The sequence below is a fragment of the Eptatretus burgeri genome, chromosome 14, assembly GCF_056783735.1.
Source record: "Eptatretus burgeri isolate ZD-2024b chromosome 14, Ebu_testis_v1, whole genome shotgun sequence".
NCBI lineage: Eukaryota > Metazoa > Chordata > Myxini > Myxiniformes > Myxinidae > Eptatretus > Eptatretus burgeri.
Window position 1 is genome coordinate 5684064 of NC_140974.1, and position 22008 is coordinate 5706071.

The 22008-nt window shown below is 46.1% G+C and overlaps 1 protein-coding gene across 4 annotated transcripts in view; it reads right to left on the minus strand.

Moving 5' to 3' along the window:
• Window positions 1-22008, minus strand: part of LOC147012590 (AMP deaminase 2-like) — a 79653-nt gene that overhangs the window by 5861 nt on the left and 51784 nt on the right. For 3 of the 4 annotated variants that reach the window (XM_085853598.1, XM_085853596.1, XM_085853599.1), the window contains 4 exons: window positions 16583-16746; window positions 13509-13635; window positions 13210-13373; window positions 12801-12921 (listed from right to left, as the gene is read on the minus strand). In XM_085853598.1, coding sequence (XP_085709724.1) covers window positions 12801-12921; window positions 13210-13373; window positions 13509-13635; window positions 16583-16746 — 576 coding nt within the window. Of the gene's footprint in view, window positions 1-2687; window positions 2757-12800; window positions 12922-13209; window positions 13374-13508; window positions 13636-16582; window positions 16747-22008 lie in introns of those variants that run through there. The other variant, XM_085853600.1, reaches the window with a different exon arrangement.

The window sequence follows — 22008 nt, forward strand, 5'->3', positions numbered from 1 at the left end:
ACTAATTTTTTCTGCGGATTCCCCCCAGTACATCGTGGTAATAATATATAAAATATAAATTATAACATGTGGTGCTCGACCAGTCACACAACGCACGAGACAAAGTTTCGCTTATGAACTTCGAATATTTTCTACATTTTTTCTCCAAGCCCCCCAACTGCCCTGCACCTTCTAAGGCTTCTGGCAAGGAACCGAAGCGCCAGAGGAAGGTCCTGACGCCCCAGGAGAAGGTTAAGGTGCTCGATATATGTTTGGGGAAGGAAAAAGGTTTGCCGCCATTGGACAAGCACTGCTTGTACCCAAGCACCTCAAAACCAACCAGACCAGACGAGTCGATCTCCGGCACCTCAAACCAAATCACTGCCAAACCGACCAGACCAAACGAGTCGATCTCCGGCACCTCAAACCCAAGCACTGCCAAACCAACCAGACCAAACGAGTCGATCTCAGGCACCTCAAACCCGATCACTCCCAAACAGACCAGACGAGTCGATTTTTTGGGGAGGCGTCCATTCATCGCGGATTTTCACTAAGCGGGGAGGTTTGGAACGTAACCCCCGCAAGAAACGGGGGATTACTGTATATGTATATATATATATATATATATATATATATATATATATATATATATATATATATATATATATATATACTAGCAGAGCCTCCACATTGATTCGCTGACAGACTAATTAGTCATCCTGTTTGCTGAAAATTGCTATATTGGTCACTGTGGCATCACTTTGTGGACTCAAAACAGAATATGTGGCCTCAGAGCCCATGTTACTTCCTTCACAAAGTTGTCGCTATGCCCAGAGTTTGGAATTTGTAGCTTCCACCTCCTCTCCCACCCCCCCCCACCCCGCACACCCCTTGCTGATGGAAATGATTTCCCTCACACAATGTCCCCAGCTCCCTCTGGTTTATATTTTTTCCATTTTGGGTAGGAGGAGGAGGAAAGGAAGACATTTACCCATGCAGAGAGTACTTTAACCCCTTCCCCCCACCCATTCATATCCTACTCCCCCCACCTTTGCCCCCTCTCCAGTTCACCCTGATCTCCCTTCCCGCAAGAAACGTCCAACACACGATATCAGACTTTGACAGGCATCTCCTTTTTGGAAGGGGGCGGGGGGGGGAGAGAAAAGAGGACGACAAATTTACTTGTGTGAAGAGTGCTTTAACCATTGCACTGCCAATGTAAAAAAAAAATATATATATATATATATATATATCTACTATATAGATGGCAGTCCTTCTGTCTGTCCGTGTGTTTGTTTGTAACGAATAAGCTCCGAGACCAGTGAACCGATCTTGATGAAACTTTACACAAATATAGAATTAACATTCAGCTCCAGGATGCGCTAAGTGGCTCTCCATAAAAATGAGAAAAATATATATATATATATATATATATATATATATATATATATATAAAAAATACATATAAATATATTATATATATATATATATATAAATATATATAAAATAAATAAAATTTCCATTAGAAAAAAAAATGGCTTTCGAATAATGCGCCGGCATATTAATCATAACAAAAGGCTTCATGGTTAAAAACGCTAGGGTTTTTTGAAATACAAAATGTTTGTATTCGTCGACTTTTTAAACATACACATTCTCCTCCTGTTATTTGAATTCTCCAACTGGACGTGCACGGCAACAGCTGACTGCTGATCGATCTGCTCATGAAAGAGCCAGGCAAGCGGAGTCAGCTGGAGAGAGAGAGAGAGAGAGAGAGAGAGAGAGAGAGAGAGAGAGAGAGAGAGAGAGAGAGAGAGAGAGAGAGAGAGAGAGAGAGAGAGAGAGAGAGAGAGAGAGAGAGAGAGAGAGAGAGAGAGAGAGAGAGAGAGAGAGAGAGAGAGAGAGAGAGAGAGAGAGAGAGAGAGAGAGAGAGAGATATAGGGGTGAGAGAGAGAGAGAGAGATATAGGGGTGAGAGAGAGAGAGAGAGATATAGGGGTGAGAGAGAGAGAGAGAGAGATAGGGGTGAGAGAGAGAGAGGGAGAGATAGGGGAGAGAGAGAGAGATATAGGGGTGAGAGAGAGAGAGAGAGATATAGGGGTGAGAGAGAGAGAGAGAGAGAGAGAGAGAGAGAGAGAGAGAGAGAGAGAGAGAGAGAGAGAGAGAGAGAGAGAGAGAGAGAGAGAGAGAGAGAGAGAGAGAGAGAGAGAGAGAGAGAGAGAGAGAGAGAGAGAGAGAGAGAGAGAGAGAGAGAGAGAGAGAGAGAGAGAGAGAGAGAGAGAGAGAGAGAGAGAGAGAGAGAGAGAGAGAGAGAGAGAGAGAGAGAGAGAGAGAGAGAGAGAGAGAGAGAGAGAGAGAGAGAGAGAGAGAGAGAGAGAGAGAGAGAGAGAGAGAGAGAGAGAGAGAGAGAGAGAGAGAGAGAGAGAGAGAGAGAGAGAGAGAGAGAGAGAAAAAAAAGAGAGAGAGAGAGAGAGAGAGAGAGAGAGAGAGAGAGAGAGAGAGAGAGAGAGAGAGGTCATCTTACTGCTGATATATCTGCTCATGAACGAGCCAGGCAAGCAGAGTCAGCTGCAGAGAGAGCACGTCGCCTAACTGCAAATAGAGCATCACACCGACGGGTGAGAGAAGCACAAAACTCACGTTCCAGCTTTCTAGGTCCGGGTTTTGGCAGGACATCGAGGACAGTTGCCACTGCTGCTAGAAACATTGAGTGGCTCAAGGACGCCTTCAACTCTGACCTATCTGAGGATTACGGCAGCATAAAGCCTTCCTTCCATAAATCTGAGGAATAAAAGAAGCCTTCCTAATTTTCTCCATACAACGAATGCCTCAGTCTAACTAGCGTGAGGAAAATAGGGCAAATTTCCCGGGTATTACCGGGTACTTCAGCTAGTATATAAATAAATACACAAGGAAACTGTAATACCCTCCTACCACCACCACGAGGTGGCACAACATGGTAAACATTTACAAAGTGAATTTACGCCCTCCTCCCCCACACCCCCACATCCTCATGTGAGGCTGTGGACAATTATCCTATGTTACCCCCACCCCCTCCCCACATACACAAACTTGCATTTTTAACCTGAGTTGTAGTACCCCGAGTACCCCATTTGTACCCCGAGCCTAGCTAGTAATTATAGGGGTATCAGTTTAACCTGCATTTCGGCTAAAATATACAACAACCTACTGCTATACCGAATTCGTCCTCATATTGAACCCCTACTTCGCAATAATCAAAATGTCTTCGGTCCAAACAGAGGTACCATTGCGCAAATTCTGACACTGAGAAGGATAATCGAAGGCATTAAAGTAAAACATCTACCTGCCATTTTAACATTTGTAGATTTCCGAAAAGCCTTCGACAACATCCGCCGAGGTAAAATGGTCCAAATTCTCCTAGCTTACATCATTCCGCAGTTCTTAGTCAATGCCATTGGCATCATGTATAATGACACCATTGCACATGTTAAGAGCCCTGACGGCGACACAGAATTCTTTGCCATTCTTGCAGGCGTCCTTCAGGGGGATACTCAAGCACCATTCCAGTCTATCATCATGCTTGATTATGCGATGCACAAAGCAACTCGAGATCATGAGCAACTCCGATTTACTCTGCAACAACGCCGAAGCAAGAGGTATCCTGTGGTAACCAGCACAGATACAGACTTTGCTGATGACATCGCATTACATTCTGATACCTTCCAGGATGCACAAAAACTCCTGCATAGGGTCGAATCTGCTGCTAAAGAGATAGGCCTTAACATCAACGCTGGCAAAACAGAGTACATGTCATTCAACACCAATCATGATAACACACTTGTTGCTCTTCAAGGAGATACACTAAAACACGTCAGTGATTTTCAGTACCAAGGATCTTGGGTAGATGATACTGCTAAGGACATGGAAATTCAAATTGCCAAATCCTGGGCAGCGTCATCAAAGTTAACTACCATCTGGAAAAGCGAACTGACCCGAGATCAAAAGCTAGGATTTTTTCAAGCTGCTGTTGAAAGTGTCCTCCTCAATGGAGCAGAATTCTGGACACTTACACAGACCTTGACCAGGAGATTAGATGGGGTTTATACGAGACTTCGAAGAGCCGCCCTGAACATTTCCTGGCGACAGCACCTGACAAATAGTGAGCTATATGGTACACTACCACAGGTATCAAGACATTACTGCACAGGCGTCTTAGGTTCAGTGGACATTGCTGGAGAAGCCAGGAGGAAACTGTCCATTGCACTATCCTATGGGAACCATTGCACGGTCACAGAACACGAGGTAGACCGGCCCTAACCTACATCGATACTCCAGAGCGCGATTCGGGTATTGGCAGGCGGGAGTTGCCAGGCCGTATGGAGAGAAGGGGATCTGTGGAGAAGAGTTGTTGCTAATGCCTGAGTTTGCTCGATCAGATGATGAATATATATATATATATATATATATATATATATATATATATACACATACATATATATATATATATAGTTACGGATCCGGGGGTGGGGCTCCGGACGAGCGTGTCAATCCACTGTCCACAACCAGTTTGGGTTTTTCGCACCCTACTCTCGACAGACAAATGGTACAGATTTGGCGCCACCCTAACCACCGCCGTCTCCGAGGTTATAACGCCGGCTGGTTCGGCACAATTCTCGGGTTACGCGTCTCGAACCACGATACCAAAATACACCTGTACCTTGCCAGCTGGGGGAATACACCCCAGTTCCAGACTGGTTTTGTCTGAGACCGAGCGGAGTCTACCAGTCTAACCATTTTCGTTTTTATATCCAAATCGAGCGGGTCGTTTCTCGGCGCGGCACAAATTAATTCAAAGTGGCAACTTCATACGAATCAGCCAGATTTATTGGGGACATCGGGGAAACACGACACAAGCAAAGCATTCACGACAATGTTATAATTAATCTATAACCCGTTCTTAATTAGGGAGCTACGGATTATGGGTTTCGAAGGGGACCCGAACGAGATAAACCTTAAACGACATGCAGACAGAACATGGACAGCATGCAGACAAGACACAGAGTATTGGTGATGTTTCATGAACGAGAGGAAAGTGTCAAAAGCACGAATGTGGCTCGTGACAAGCTGATGTCCACGGATTGGAGCCCCCAAGCTCGAGCACGCCGTGTGGCAAGATGGCGGTGCCGTACTCTTTCTTCTCAAAGCACCGCTTGCGCACGCCCTCCTCAGCGCGTTCTGACCCCGTGCAATGTTGACGGCACAAGACCGTAAGATCGATGGTGGGTCTCAGCTGGTTTCTCACAAGGTCCAGCTTTTCTTTCTCGGCCGATGGCAGACTCGACCCTCAGGTGCAGCTTCTGTCGATCGCAGACTCGGCGCACTCAGGTTCAGCTTCTGCTGATCGCAGACTCGGCGCACTCAGGTTCAGCTTGTGCCCTAGCAGACTCGGCGCACTCAGGTTCAGCTTGTGCCCTAGCAGACTCGGCGCACTCAGGTTCAGCTTGTGCCCTAGCAGACTCGGCGCACTCAGGTTCAGCTTGTGCCCTAGCAGACTCGGCGCACTCAGGTTCAGCTTGTGCCCTAGCAGACTCGGCGCACTCAGGTTCAGCTTGTGCCCTAGCAGACTCGGCGCACTCAGGTTCAGCTTGTGCCCTAGCAGACTCGGCGCACTCAGGTTCAGCTTGTGCCCTAGCAGACTCGGCGCACTCAGGTTCAGCTTGTGCCCTAGCAGACTCGGCGCACTCAGGTTCAGCTTCTGCCAATCGCAGACTCGGCTCACTCAGGTTCAGCTTCTGCCAATCGCAGACTCGGCGCACTTAGGTTCAGCTTCTGCCGATCGCAGACTGACCTCGGTGCTCTCAGTTCCACCTTTTTCTGGTGCACGCTCGCCTCGAAGCAGACTGCTCATCCAGCAGATCGCGACTCGACACTCGTCGTTTCTCTGTTGCCTTCCCTGCCTTTCTTTCGGCTCGTTCCTCATGAAAACGGACACAGCCGTCCCGTGTACAGCCAATCGGCGCCACCTCGACGCTCACAGTTTCACCACTTTTTGGGGGGGGGGGCGCGCCCTTTACGAAGCCGAGAAACTCCTCTCTTCAGTTTCACTTCCTTCTCGAGGCCACTCCCCCTCTCAGCGCGCTGGGTGGAGTCTATTGTCCAAAGAGAGGAAGGAAGAAGAAAACCTCTCGGTCCACCACCAATGTACCAACGATTAACAGCCTTTTATTCCTCCCGACACACATGTAGCGTCCATTAACCGAACAACCTGGCTAAACATGCATTTAATGGGGGATCTGGGCTAATCCTATATTTAGTAACACACCAAGGGCCATTTCCGTAACAATATTTATATATACATGCACAAACTCGTGCTCTGTCACCCTAAGCGAGTTGTGAAATAACACCAGATTTCCCAGCCATTTGCCGTTTAACGCGTTTTCTAAATGACTCCAACCTGCTGATTACCGATATCAGCCAAGCGTGTGTGTGTGTGTGTGTGTGTGTGTGTGTGTGTGTGTGTGTGTGTGTGTGTGTGTGTGTGTGTGTGTGTGTGTGTGTGTGTGTGTTGTTCATAAAACACAAAATATTATTTCTGCCGACTACCCTACCCCCATTTATATATCTATCTATCTCTATCTGTCTATCTGTCTGTCTTTCTGTCTCTCTCTCTCCTCCTAACACAGTGCGGTACCCTTCTCCCACTTTCCTCTCCTCTCTCTCCATATCACTACGGTAGTTATGTCTGGGCGGTATTAGTCTCTGGACAGCTTGGTTCTGCATGGTATTTATGTTTGGACGGGAGTTTGTCTTCGAGAAGTGTTTAGAGTATAACTGGTAGAAAATGGATTTCAGACAATATTTTGTTTCCATCTTCACTGTTATTCTATGCAGAATAATTTTGATGAGACGGAATGAATCGTCATCAACGCTCCACCGCACGTCAGCCTTCCCTTCCTCTCACCTCACACCTTCTTTCCTTCCGCCACCCATCCTTGCTCCCTCTCCCTCCTCTCTCCCCGCACTCTCACCCACCCATCTCTCCCTCTTCCTCCCACTTTTTCTCCCTCCTTTAGTATAACTGTCGGTAAAGTGACGGGTGGTATTTGCTCGTATAATATACTTTTGCGGTTCTCGGAACCGCATGCATACAACAGATAGGTGTCCCAAGACAGTTATTCCATTATGATACGTGTAGATAGTCCCTTTCCTTTTGATGATCGAATAGCTAGGGTTGCTTAAATCATTTTCTTCTTCATTTCGTCCCAACTCTTCTTTTCGTCTGATTATTCCTGAGGTAAATCAGTCACGTGCGCCTTCACTGCAAGGTGGGGCCTAATGGAGGCCAGCGCGTGTGGCGCCGCTGTGAGGGAACTGCTGCACAGAGATCCTCGTTCCCGGGTGAGGCCTAAACCCGGCATGTGCAGAGAGTCATGTGGTGCACTTGGCAGTGCAGGATTATCGACTCGGGCTTCCGATGATTTGGGGAGGATAGCCGGTTGCATTAAAAAGGCATACAAATAAATACCTCTTAAGAGGCTGCACGAAACGCATACGGAGGCCGATAAAGACGACTGCACGCCATGTTGGGTGGAAGATGAGTGTGAGGAGTAGAAGCGGCTTGTTCCTTTTCAACCTCAATATCCGACATATATTGTTTTTCGCCACGCGCACACGCTGGCCACGTGCGTAATGGATGGAATGTGATCGAAGGCAGACACATACGCCGCTCATGAAACGTGCATGGATTTATCCATGGCGATGTACCTCGGCCCTCGCTGGCAGCAGCGGATTCTCCATGGATGGTGAACGTCTTCTCGTCTCTACGGTCAGCGAAGCTGCAATCGAGCCAGGGAATGTACAGTGCGGGCCATGTTGGCGCGCGTGGAGCGAGCGCGTTGATAGACGCTGGTCGAACGCCCGAGCGGGCATGCGGGACCCTCGACCGGTCACCCGCGCACGGCCTGGGAGTTTTTGGACGATTCGCATGCCAATTTCGGTGGCGATTCATGTCATCTTGTGGGGTCGGAGCGGAATATTCCTGCTGTCTGGGATGGCTTTGCCTGAAACTAAGTGAGGCGGTTTCCGGCCAAAGTTGGCGGGCCACATGAGGGGTCGGGGCTAATCGGAGCGCCCGATTCAGGTGATGACGTTTTGATTCGGCATGGCCCCTCCCCCCCCCCCCGCACGGCAGGCCCTTTAAAGGTTGGGGCAGTCCCTTCGCCTTTCTCTGCCTCTCTCCCGCTCTCGCCTCGTCGACACCGCCACCACTCGCCTCCTGCTGCCCAGACTCTGCCTCGTCTCCACCCACACGACGTCGACTCCACTCGTCTACCTGGTCCCACCACTCCATTCTCGCACTCTGGACTCCGCCCCTTCCCGACTCAAGCTCCTCCTTTCCGAACAGTCTCCACACGTGCGGCTGAAGCCAGAGACGACGCGCCCAGTTGGGTACCGCACTACGGAGCCCCCCCCCCCCCCCGCCCAAACGTATTGGTGGCGTGTCGTGCTATCAAGCACAAAGGTACAGAGAACGTAGCCTCAACTCCCCTCCCTTCCTGTTCAAAACTTTCTCTTCATCGGGTTTTCTGTGTCTGCGTGTGTGTGTGCGTGCGTGCGTGCGTGTGCTGGCACCGATCTGCTTAAGTAAGACTGCAGAAGAACGTTATCTTTATTATTGTTATTAATTTCACATTAAGTCTGCTCTGTGTCCCCTTTTGTAAGTTGTCCGTTTATTTGCTGCACCACACCTCTCTCCACTATCTCTGCACAACACACCCCAATAAATCTTTATCGTACCACATACCTTTCCTCGCCCATTGCAAATAAATTATCATGAGGAATGTTCCAAGCTCGCCTTTGTGGTTTCTTTCATTGATCCAGCATGGTCTGAATCCTAGTTTAGCCGGGACTCAATTCCCAACGATCCGTTCCTTTTAGCCGGTACATCCTTGGCAGTGTCGCTCGGCTGCATCGGATCCGGTAAAGTGATCTGGTTCGGACAAGGCATACCGAGGGCGTGCAATTAAACCATGTGATTAATTAGGTAACCCGATTAACCCATAGACGGGAGTACCCAAGGTCACTCGGTTGAGTTATTGGCGTCCATGGTCGGTTAAGCGACCCGCCGCATCACGGAATTATCCGTGTGCGACGGCCTTCAATACGGTGGAGTCTGGTGGGAACCGAGACAGCTTCCCCCACCAAGTGGTCTTCTCACCCGACCCCCAACAATACATATAAAGCTCATTCTAACCACTGGCTGATGTTAAAGATCGGTGCCTTCCGGGTGACATAGAAAGCTGAAATATTATGTGCCAATAGGCATCGAAGCCATTACACCAGGAAAAACAAAACAAAACAACAAAAAAACCCAGAACCATCGCAAAGCATCCGAAAATGAAAAAAAAAACAAAAATTAAAATGAATAAATTAAAAATCAAATGCAGGTGAATGACCAGAGACAATAGGGAAACACGGTTCACACGCTTACACAATGTGTCAGCACACCCCACTCGTGTGTATATATATACATATACATACGAGATCCGTTGAAAAAGTAACGGGACTGAGCCTGCTGTGTGCTCCACTTACACAACTTGAATGAACGGGTTGTGTCACACGCTTTTGCAACATTCCAGCAAAATATATATATATATATATATATATATATATATATATATATATATATATATATATATATATATATATATATATATATATATATATATATATATATATATATATATATATATATATATATATATATAAACCAAGTCGAAAACACCAGGGGGTTGACTCAGCCTGCCATCCTTCCGAGGTCGGCGAAATGAGCACCAGTTGTACTGGGCCCGGTGTATGCCCCGGTTAGAATAGGTGTACCATATCCCTGTGTGTCGCAAGAGGCGACCAGGGTTGCGTCAGGAAGGGCATCCGGCATAAAAACCTATGCCAAATCATTATGCAGACAACAAAACGAATTTCCATACCGGATCGGTCGAGGCCCGGGCTACCAACGACCGCCACCGGTACCGGTGGTCAGCAGGGTACCAGTGGAAATTGTGCTACTGCTGGGCGAAGGAGGAGAAGGAGACGGGGAAGGCGAGTCTGGAGGCAGTGGGAGAGGGGGAAGAAGAGGTTCATGGATGCGGTGAGGGCGGATATGCGGGTGGTTGGAGTGTCAATGGAAGATGTGGAGGATAGAGCGAAATGGAGACAGTTGGTCCGCTGTGGCGACCCCTAACGGGAGCAAGCCGAAAGAGGAAGAAGAAGATATATATATATATATATATATATATATATATATATATATATATATATATATATATATATATATATACATACATATATATATATACATACATATACACGATTGGTGTTGGTTGACTGTGCTCGTTGTGTGATTTTTTACAGGTTGTGCTTTACACGTTGTCTCGTCCGAGTTGTCACGATATGAGTCGTGAGCAGAGAGCCAATCTGAAGTTTCTTGCTAAGCTTGGCAAAACAACTTCCGAATCCTTCGCAGTGCTGCAGCAAGTCTACGGGGAAGAAACGATGTCACGTACACGTGCATTTGAACGGCACAAGAGGTTCAAAGAGGGAGGGGAGGAGGTGAAGACGATCCATGGTCTGGAAGACCTTCAACGAGCAGAACGCGGACAACATCGAGTGTGTGAAGCAGATGGTGCTTGCAGGTCATCGACTCACGGTGCGGATGATTGCTGAGGAACTTTCCATCAACAAGGACACTGTTTGGAGCATCATCACTGAAAATCTCAAAATGCGCAAGGTGTGCGCAAAGTTGGTACCCAAGCTGTTGTCCGAGGACCAGAAAGAGCAAAGAGTCAATGACTGTCAAGACATTATCGAGCGCCTCGAGAACGATCCAGACCTGCTCGGGAGAGTTATTACTGGCGATGAATCGTGGATATTCGAATACGATCCCGACACCAAACGGCAGAGTCGTCAGTGGAAAAGTCCGGCATCACCATGACCAAAGAAAGCAAGGATGTCAAAGTCCAAGGTCATTCACATCGCATTTTTTGACACCAAGGGCATCATCCACTTCGAGTTTCTACCACAGGGTCAAACAGTGAATCAATATGTGAACAAGGACATCCTCCGGCGCCTCATGAGATCAGTCCGGGACAACAGGAGGGATCTGGAGGAGAACAACACCTGGGTGCCCCACCATGACAACGCCCCTGTTCACCGTGCCCTGAGCATCCGACAGTTTCTGGCGGAGAGGAACGTGCCAACCCTGGAGCAACCCCCGCATTCACCAGACTTGGCACCTTGTGTTTTTTTTCCTATTCCCCAAGCTCAAAGGGGTGATCAAGGGGACGCGATTTCCTGATGTGGAGGCCATCAAAAGGTATGTGACGACGGAGCTCCAGAGGATTCCAGAAGAAGCCTTCCGGGGGTGCATCGAAGCGTGGAAGAAGAGGATGGACAAGTGTGTGAGACTGGAGGGAAACTATTTTGAAGGGGACAAGCTGTGATTTCAATATATTTTTTTGGAATAAAATTCTGTGAAGTCAGTCCCATTACTTTTTACACAGACCTCGTATACATATACATTGTCATGGATTTCAGAATCGGATCAGACTAATGCACACAACATCCAGGTCCTGACAGTTATTTCCATAAATGCATGTTCAGAATGGACCCATCCCCTTGTCTGGTAGGATTCTAACTCTTTGATGCGTTGAAGAATGGTAAAGAATCGGTTCCCTTTCTTTTTTATGAGATAACCTTTTCCTCTTTACGACACGTTCATGACGTATGATTTTACACGTAGTCGTTAGCCCAACGGAGACTCATTCTACCCCTTTCCATCAGGAGGCATCAACTTGGAAATAGACAATTTATTTCCACTTAGGACTTACAGGACAATCGATTGAAACATACCGCAGACTTTTTCTGGACAGTTTATTCTGACGGTCAGACATGGCTGTAGATCATTTACCTCAGGCATTCACCATTTTCCATTGACGTTCGGCACCCACCTCTCTTTCACCAACGTTCGACATCCACCTTTTTCCATCAACGCCCCGTTCGGCAGCTCCATGGACGTTGGCTGGCTCCTGTTCGTGTCAGGCTGAACGGGGAGGCGATGGCTGAAGTTGACGTTTTACGAGCACCCTACGTTTTCGCTCGGCAATTCCAGAAAATGGCCGCCCTTTGGCGCCCCAAACATGGCGTCATAAGCCAGGCCTGTGTTAATTGGGAGTTGCATCTTGTTCGATGGTGGGGAAGGAATTCTTCCCAGGGAAAGAAGAAAAAGTTCTTCAGTTTATTTATTTTTCTTAATAAATTCCTTGTTGACATTTTAACCTGTCCGTGCTTGTCATTTCCTTCCTTGATCTGGCATTGTCCCAACCTAGATAGACTGAAAAATAATTCCCAAACAAATTAACCTGTCATAGTCGGCGTACACCTTACTTAAGATCTAATTAAGATAAGATTGGTGCATTGCTGAGGGCGTGTTCCCCAGTCAGGTCACGTGACCTCGAGTTAAATGGCAAATTAGACGGTGGACACTGGAACTCGTGGTTAATTGATTGGAGTTCGTGGTTGTTAAGCAGCCTACCATACCACAGTTAATTGTAAGCGGTGGCCCCAGGTCCAGTTCTTCCGAGGAGAAACGAGGATTAACCCCCTCATAACACACTTGGTACCCGTGGCCATAACAAGAAACTTGTACTACTATATACCATATTAAAGATAGGAGAACATTCCCAAATCTATCATGCAAGAAACAAACACCATCGGATTTTTTTTTCTTTCTTTCTCCCATACCAAAAGGAAAAGCCTTTGAGGTACAAGGAAGGCTGAGGAACACACCTTGCGAAGCAGAAGGCCATGGGAGATGTTTTCGGCGAGAAGGAAACCGGCCACAAGATGGTGAACAGGACCAGCCTCACCACAATGCGGACGCAACACAAAAGTGGGCATGCCTCGCTGCCTGCAAGATATCGGAAGGACAAGAACAGAGGTACATACTGCTAAAATAAATAAATACGCTTCTTTATTCCATCTCAGACAAGGTCCAATTATTTGGCGAAGGAAACTTCTTCTTTAAATGTGCACCTGCTGGTTTGAACAAAAGCACTTGTAACGAGAGGGAGAAAATGCAGAAAGATTACTCAACTGGGTGTAAAACAGCAGAAGGTAAAAGCAAGAACATTTCACTGCATGATGGGCATCATCGATTATATCTTTACATCAAGAATGGCAGCCCGACGTGGCACACCTGCGCAGGTAATTCAAAACAGACATGTTGGCATAGGTGTAATAGAGATATGCAGCGTAAGGAGGATTTTCAGGTCCTGTCCAAGTATCAGGTGTTGGACTGGTCACAGTGAGGATGTGTTGCTCAGGGCGAGATTCATCATCGACACTGTCAAAGCCAGTCACCTAGAACATCACATAATCGTATCATCACATCACATCACAGAACATCACAAACGTAATCATGATCACAGAAAAATTGTGGCCACTCGTGTGAAAATTAATCACGTGGAAAATTAATCCCTCCCTTCCAGTGCTCACATCTTGCAAGAAGGTATGTAGGTCTGGGTCTGAAGAAGGGTCAATGGTCACCTCAAACAGTGGAAGAAAAATGTTTTCTAACATTTCCTGGAAGTTCTGCAACTGATTCTTTGAGTGATAGATGTCACTGAAGGATAAAGCAGGGGTAGTGGGGTGGGGGGGGGGGGCGGAAATCAATGGGGAGAAAATGTTAAACCAACAAAAACACCATACAACATACTTCTCATGTTTGTCAGTGCCGAGTTTGACAAAAATCCACCCCAAAAAAAACCTAACAAATCCTGTTCAGCACTAACGCATAGTTGACAATTACATTATGCATCATAAACCACAACTTCCCGTGTTGCAGCAAAGCACTTTCCACAACATGTACGGCATACCAAAAAAAAAATTTCATCCTCATGCAACTCGGTACAAAAATCTCAGTGCGAGACATGTGCAACACATCAACACTTCTCTGGTTAGCAAATGACGACTGATAAAATCTTACCAGGATGTTGGTTACTTCTCGTACCGCACAAACACACTTCTGCTGTATTAAGTAAGATATTCCCTCAGCTGTCACCCCAGTGTCCCTCCCTTTGTGCCGTTCGATTGCATCAAATATTGGGGAATCAAAACCTTTGAATTTGGTTTACTTGGCAAACTCAACCTTGAGTAGTTTACTTACTGCTGCGAAGGATGGAAGGAAGGAGAAGAAGGAGGAGAAGAAGGGGAAGAAGGAGAAGAAGGAGGTCACGATTTATTGCCAAAACTTTGTACAAAGAAAGTGCCAAAACCTTCCTGAAACAACTTGCCTTCACCTCATGGAAGGCACATCCAACTGAAGGCAATCTCAGTTCCTTCAATAAAACTCGGAACAAGTGTGTGACTACCCTCAGGAAAGCAAGAAAACAACATCTTTCTAATCTCAAGTTTGAACTCTCAAACGTCTCTCCCTCATCCAAGTCCTGGTGGCATCGAATCAAATCTGTTTCTGGTGTATATTGTCTCTCCATCCTCTCCCTTACCTCAAATGGCCACATTGCTGATGCCACACGTGAAAAGGCTGAATGCCTAAACTCGGTGTTTGCATTGAAATCTTGTGTCCGAAACTCATCGCTTTCTGCACCCACTTTAGCCAGTCACAATCAGCTGTCCGTGGACTCTGTCCTTTTCTTCTGAAAAAGTGGAGAGCTTGCTGTCAAACCTCGACTCAGATTCTACAACCGGTAAAGACGGCATCGGCCCACGTGTCCAAAAAACCTGCTCTGCTGCTCTTGCTCACCCTCTTTCTGTTCTATTCATCCTCTCACTTTGTCAAGGTCTTCTGCCATCTGCTTGGAAATCAGCAAACATGACCACGCTGCATAAAAAAGTGCAAAAACAGATCCCTGCAACTACAGACCAATCAGCCTTCTCCCAATCATCAGCAAGGTTATGGAATCCATCATCGCTTCAGACATCAAATCCTTCCTCTTCCCCAATGGGCTGATTTCATCAATTTGGATTCAGACCAGGTCACTCTACCCTGGACTTGCTACTCCAGCTTTCTCAACGATGGATGTAGGTCCTCAATGCCAGACATGAGATCAGAGCCATCTACCGAGACATATCCCTTTTGACACGGTCTGGCACTCTGCCCTGCTCACCAAACTCTCTTCCTATGGTATCCAAGGCAATCTTGATTCATGGCTCACAGACTTCCTCTCCTGTCGCAGTCAATGTGTGGCCCTAAATGGAATTCTCCCATCCCCTCTTCCTGTCCAGGCTGGACATCATCAAGGCAGTGTTATGGGCAAAGTGCTTTTTCCTGTTTTCATCAATGATCTTTCTGACTCTGGAATATCCTCTTTATCTCTTTGCTGATGACTCCACCCTCTGCCATACCATCTGTCCTCCCCCAGATCAACAAGCAGCAGCCTCCCCACTCTCTGCAGATCTGGATAAAATCACAAACTGGTCTAACATGTGGAACATGTCTTTTCTTCCTGACAAATCTCACACTCTCACCATGTCTCTCCAAAAGGACCTTCTGGAAACCCCTCCTCCACTCCCCCCTCCCCCCATCTACTTTCTCAACAATCCTCTTGAAGAAGTCCTTTCATTCAAACTTTTGGGCCTCACTATCTGCCATGATCTTTCCTGGGATAGCAACATCACCAAGCTGGCCTCCAAAGCCAGTCGCCGATTGTGCATCCTCCGTCGTACAAAGTTCTTCCTTGGCACACTTGAGTTCCTGACCATGTACATCCACAGCCTGATGAAGTACAGCTCTCCCCCGCATTTGGGCTGGTCCTGCTCCCTCTCACCTTTCTCGGCTTCATGCTGTGGAAACCAAGGCATTTAAGATCATTGGTATATCCTGCAATGAGGCTGTCTTTGGGTTTCTTACACTCTCACCGCAGGCAGGTTGGTGGTCTGTCTTCTATCGTCTCCTCTCAGGCATCACCCCCCAACTCTGTCTGCTATCTCTCATACCAATATTTCCACAGGGTGCTCAAAGTCCACCAAAAACCCCCTTCTGGTGAAACTACCAAAATCTAGAATCACTGCTCACCTTCACTCTTTAATTCCTCTTTTTTCCCACCTCTGGAACAATGTCCCACTCTTCCGTCTCACTCCTCCCTGCAGGTCTTCAAAACAGCTGTCCACCACCATCTCATATCTTCCCCCATCTAAGATCTTGATCTTTTCTACCCCCGTTAATCCAGCCCAAACTCACCTACAAATTCCCTTTTTTCCTTCCTGAAAGTCCCTGTAGTGTCCATCTTGTTTACCCCGTGTACCCCACCCCAACCCTCTCTCTTCCACAGATCTCCTAATGTCTCTGTTCTCCACTATTTTGTGCTTCCCTCTCCTGCCTTCTTATATGTTTCTGGTCATTAGCTCTTACATGAGCCTCGACATGGTGTACAAAATATAAAATAAAAAAACAAATAAATAATTTTAGGATGTGTTGCAAAATTGAAAAGGTTGAGGTATCCAAATGCGAGATAAGCCGCACGCCTTATTTTGTCAAAAACACATCATTTGCTCTCTAACATTGTTCATTCAAATGCAATACAAGAATAATGTCGGCAATGAGCACTTACTATAGCCGTGGAATCTGTATAAGCCAGCTGACATTTTTCGAATGCACGTTATGCTTCACAGCCCAGTGTGCAAGTTTGTTCCACTCATCACGAGAGCGTCCATACACAGAGAGACGCAGCTCAGAATTCTGGTACTTGCTCTCTTCCAAATCTGACATTACTTCCTGAAACACCACAGAACAGGAAGAAGAAGAAGAACAACCATCACCAATCGTCCAAAAAAACATTACTTCCTGAGGAGGAGGAGGAGGAGGAGGAGAAAAGAAGAAAAAGAAGAAAAAGAAGAAAAAGAAGAAAAAGAAGAAAAAGAAGAAGAAAAAGAAAAAGAAAGAAGAAGAAAAAGAAGCAGAAAAAGAAAGAAGAAAAAGAAGAAGAAGAACAACAATCACCAATCATCCAAAAAAAAAAACATTACTTCCTGAAACGAAGAAAGAAGAAAGAAGAAAGAAGAAAGAAGGAAGAAGAAAGAAGAAAGAAGAAGAAGAACAACAATCACCAATCATCCAAAAAAAAAAACATTACTTCCTGAAACGAAGAAAGAAGAAAGAAGAAAGAAGAAAGAAGAAGGAAGAAGAAGAAGGAAGACGGAGAAGGAGAAGGAGAAAGAGAAGGAGAAGGAGGAGAAGGAGAAGGAGAAGGAGGAGAAGGAGAAGGAGAAGGAGAAGACTCACCAATCGTCCAAAAAAACATTACTTCCTGAAACATCACAGAACAGGAAGAAGAATAACAACAACAATCACCAATAGTCCAAAGAACTCCTCCTCCTCCTTTCTTGGGGCTTTAAGTCAACACATTGGAAGAAGTGCTGTTTTTCCTGTGATGCCTTTTTACCCGTGATGTTGCGCAAGATGCTTCACAGGACATGAAGACGCATCATGTGTCGTGAAAATTATAGCACTCCGATTCACTGAACTCAAAGGGGAATTAGTGCTGGGATTCAGTAGCAAAAACTCGGTTTGCAAACTCACAAAGAGAAATGCCAGTAAGTCTGGCAATTTTTTTTGCCAGGCCCAGGATCGGCTCGGAACTCAGATAATAATCGATTCAATTTACTTGGTTTGAAGGCTACTAAGATTTACTTGGAACAAAAATTCATGCCCATTTAGTCAGAAAGTTGCCCATTTTAAAAGATTCTTTCCAAGTTTGAAAAAAGAAGTAGAAGCACTCATGGTTTCTTCACGCAGCAGTTCAAACGGAAACATTTTTCTACCAAAGCAGGAACCTTTTAAAAGGGCATGGGAAAAACATACAAAATTGTAAGTAATACTATGCATTAATGCAAAGGAAAAACTATTTAAAAGATAACGGAAGAGCACACAACACAACAACAGATGGGAGTTAACCCAGAGCAAGCCTGCCATGAGGCCCATGCTCAGGGTTAACAGAGCTATAAGGTAACAATTACAGTGCCCGATTACGGTAACATTTTGCTTTGAAACCCAAAAAGAGAAATGTCATGACCATTCCAAGGTACTTGCTCTCCATCAGATTCATATAATAACGCACATTACAGTGCCCTGCAAAAGTATTCACTTCCGACCAATAATGCCACATTAAGATAACTGACAAATTATGTAGGAACAATTTTTCCAAATGAACTTTTTAAATATTAATAACTGAAGATATCAAACTAAACATTGTTATTGTGGAAGACGGTTACATGCCAGGAACACCCGTAATGTAATGATGGGGATCGTCAATGGACTGTGATCTTCACGTCTTGCCATAAATGTTCAATTGGGTTCAAGTCAGGACTTTGACTGGGCCACTCAAGAACAATTATTGTATTCTTATTCAGCCACCCCAGTGTGGCTTGAGCTTTGTGCTTAGGATCATTGTCCTGCTGAAATGTGAATCTCTTACCCAGTTTCAGATTCATGGCTGATGAGTAGGTTTTCATCAAGGATTCTCCTGCACGTTGCAGCGTCCTTTGTCACTTCTATCCTGACAAGCTTGCCAGTCCCTGCTGAATGAAAGCAGCCCCATAACATGATGCTGCCACCATCATGCTTCACAGTAGGGATAGTGTTCTTTGGCTGATGTGCTTTGTTGGGTTTGCACCAAACGTAATGTTTTGCAATTCGGCCAAAAAGTTCCATCTTTGTTTTGTCAGACCACAAAACATTTTGCCACATGGCTTCAGACTCTCCGGAGTGGTATTTGCATCCTTCAAACAGGACTCAAGGTGGGCTTTTTTGAGTAATGGCTTCCTTCTTGCTACCCTACCATCCAGGCCTGCCTTGTGGAGTGCTTGGGATATTGCTGTCACATGCACACAGTGACCAGTCTTTGCCACAAATGATGCCTTTAAAGTTTAAATGCTGCCATTGGCCTCTCAGATCGGTCTCCTCCTTGCTTGGTCATCCAGTTTTGAGGGATGGCCTTATCTTGGAGGTACTTTACGCCTTCCACTTCTTGATGATCATCTTGACTGTGGTTCAAGGGATATTCAAGGCATGACGTATGTTTATACCCATCCCCTGATCTGAGCCTTTCCACAACGTTATCCCAGCGGTCTTTTGAAAGCTTCTTAGATATCATGGTTGAGTCTTTGCTGTGAAATGCACTACCAAGCAGAGGAAACTGACAGGAACAGCTGATTTTATTCTGAAATGATCAGAATCACTACAATTTAACACAGGTGGAGGTCAATTAACTTGGTGTGTGATTTTGAAGGCAATGGTTACACCTCGGTGAATTTACAATTGCTATTATAAAAGGGGGGGGGGGAATGGACACTAATCCAACCAAGATATTGTTACGGCTGTGGAAATTCGCAGAACACCATAAAAGGTCGTTAGTTATGCCGATAAGTCCGTGTTCAGTTGGATTTCCCCACCGTCGTTTCATGGGTATTATCCGTGTGGACAGGGCTGTGAATCTTCAGGTTGCAGTTTTTCTTTACTATTGTTATTTTGGACCAACCGCTTCACACAACCACCTTAACCACAACCCACACCACTGCGTTTCCACCTCGGCAACGGTTGCCAGAGGCCTGGCCTTCGTCAAGGGAAAGCAGGCGGCCCCCGTTCCCCCCTTCCCCGGACGAATGGCGTCTCCACGGTGAATTCCACCCTGCTGTGGAAGAAGACAAATACAGCGGCGAGGGAGCATCCCCGATTTGGCGGGAAAACACTTCCTCTGAGAAGGTTCCCGCATGTTCTGGAAGGAGGGCGGGGCGAGAGCGGTGGGGCGGAGTGGGGGTAATAAAAAGGACGCACAGAGCGTTCGTTCTCTCTCTCGAGCATTGTTGGATGTCTCTCGGTCGCTGCTGAGTCTCTTTCTTGTTGCTGGAGTTGTCGCTGTCGCTGGAGTTGTCGTTGTCGCTGGAGTTGTCGCTGCCACTGGAGTTGTCGCTGCTGCTGGACGCCGCGGAAGGACCTGGGCTGCTTCTACCAGAGCTGCGTGAAGATCTGGGCTCGTGTCTGCGTCAGGAGCTTGGAGCGGTCGGTCGGTGGAGGTCCGGGCGTCGCGAGAGAGACGTGGGCTGGAGGCGCAGCGCTGCTGTGTCGCGCGTGAGTGTGGGGAGAGCCGGAGAGAGCTCGCCTGCTGCTTGGTAAGGCCTGGGCGCAACTGCGGTTATGCTTGCTGCCGTGGGGACGGGACGTCGCGACTCGCCCCATCAAGGCACCACGAGGGTGCAGATAACCTGCAACGGTCTCGTGGGGCCCTTTTGGTCACCAAGGCCCCACATTATCAAGGCCCACGGGCCCAGTCTGACTCCCTTGTCTTTGAGGGGGTCATTTTCCTGGGGTTTTTCTTTGAATGCATGATGTGGCGCCGAGTCCGTAAGTAAAACCTGTTAAGTGAATGTACATGGTAAACCATAGTCGATTGTAGTGTTTTTACCTTGCTTGTGTCTTGTCCCCTTCCCCCATTGATTGCATGGCTGTATATGTGCATGTGTGAATGTTAACCCATTCGTCGTGTCTTTTTTCCCCCAAATTGAACTGCTATCCTGCTTTCGGAATACGAGTGGGTTTTTGAATACCGATAATAGAATCGGGTCCGGTGAGGTCTGGCGATAATACCTGCTCGGCTATCCCAGAACGGACCGAACCGCTTAAGCGGTTCATGTCCAAACAGGCCTTCGCCGAGGTACGGTCCCTCGGTAGGTTACCCACGCGAATACTTAGGTATATCGATATTCGGCGATTGACCCTGTTGCGCGCGGGTAGAATACGGACTGGTCCATGGTGGGATTAAGAACCCACCCTTGACTGGTTTCTGGCGTTGTTCCAGAAAGTTAAGACTGAATTGTCAGTTTGGTGGACGAGCGGCCGTTATTAGTTAACGTGGTCACTCCCACGCCGGGCGGGTGGAGATTCGTAACAATATATATCTTCTTCTTCTTCTTTCGGCTGCTCCCGTTCGGGGCGCCACAGCGGATCATCCGCATGATCCGCATAGTGATTTGGCACATGTTTTATGCCGGATGTCCTTCCTGACAACCCTGGTCGCCTCTTACGACACAGGGATATGGTACACCTATTTTAACCGGGGTATACACCGGCCCAGTACACTGGTACTCATTTCGCCGACCTCGGAAGGATGACAGGCTGAGTCAACCCCTGGTGTATTAACTCAGTGGCCCAACGGGGCTTGAACTCAGGACCTTTTGGATCCCAAGCCGCTGCCCTAACCACTGCGCCAACACCAGGCTTATTCGTAACAGTATATATATATATATATATATATATATATATATATATATATATATATATATATATATATATATATATATATATATATATATATATATATATATATATATATATATGTAGTTTTGTATTTTTAATTGATTTTCTGAAATTTTAGAATTTGTTTTCACTTGGAAGTTGTGGGTTACGATGTGTAAATAAAGGTGGAAAAATGCTGATTTAATGCAATTCATTTACAGGCTACAAACAAGGCAACAAAGGTGAAAATTTTGAAAGGGTGTAGACTTTCTATTGGCACTGTATAATAATACCTGTGAAACATGTTTCCACAACACTCTCGTAACAGATTGGAGAAGTTTATTGTGGAACAAAATGGCATTTTAACATTTATTTGGCTTTTTCAATCTGGGTTGCGTTCAAACCCACCTTGATCCACGACGCAAGTCAGCCAAGTGATGCGAACGAAAATGGCACCGGTCACATGATCTCAAGCTCACGACAATGATACTTTTCACATGATATGAGTGTTCTATTTATTTTCAACGTTATATATATATATATATATATATATATATATATATATATATATATATATATATATATATATATATATATATATATATATATATATATATATATATATATATATTCTTTGTTATTTTGGTGTGGATTAAATCGTTTTAATACACGATTAACGTTTTATTTGTGTTTAAATTTTGGGTTGCATGCACCAGCCCAGAGACAAAGTAGCTTTCTCAAACTGGA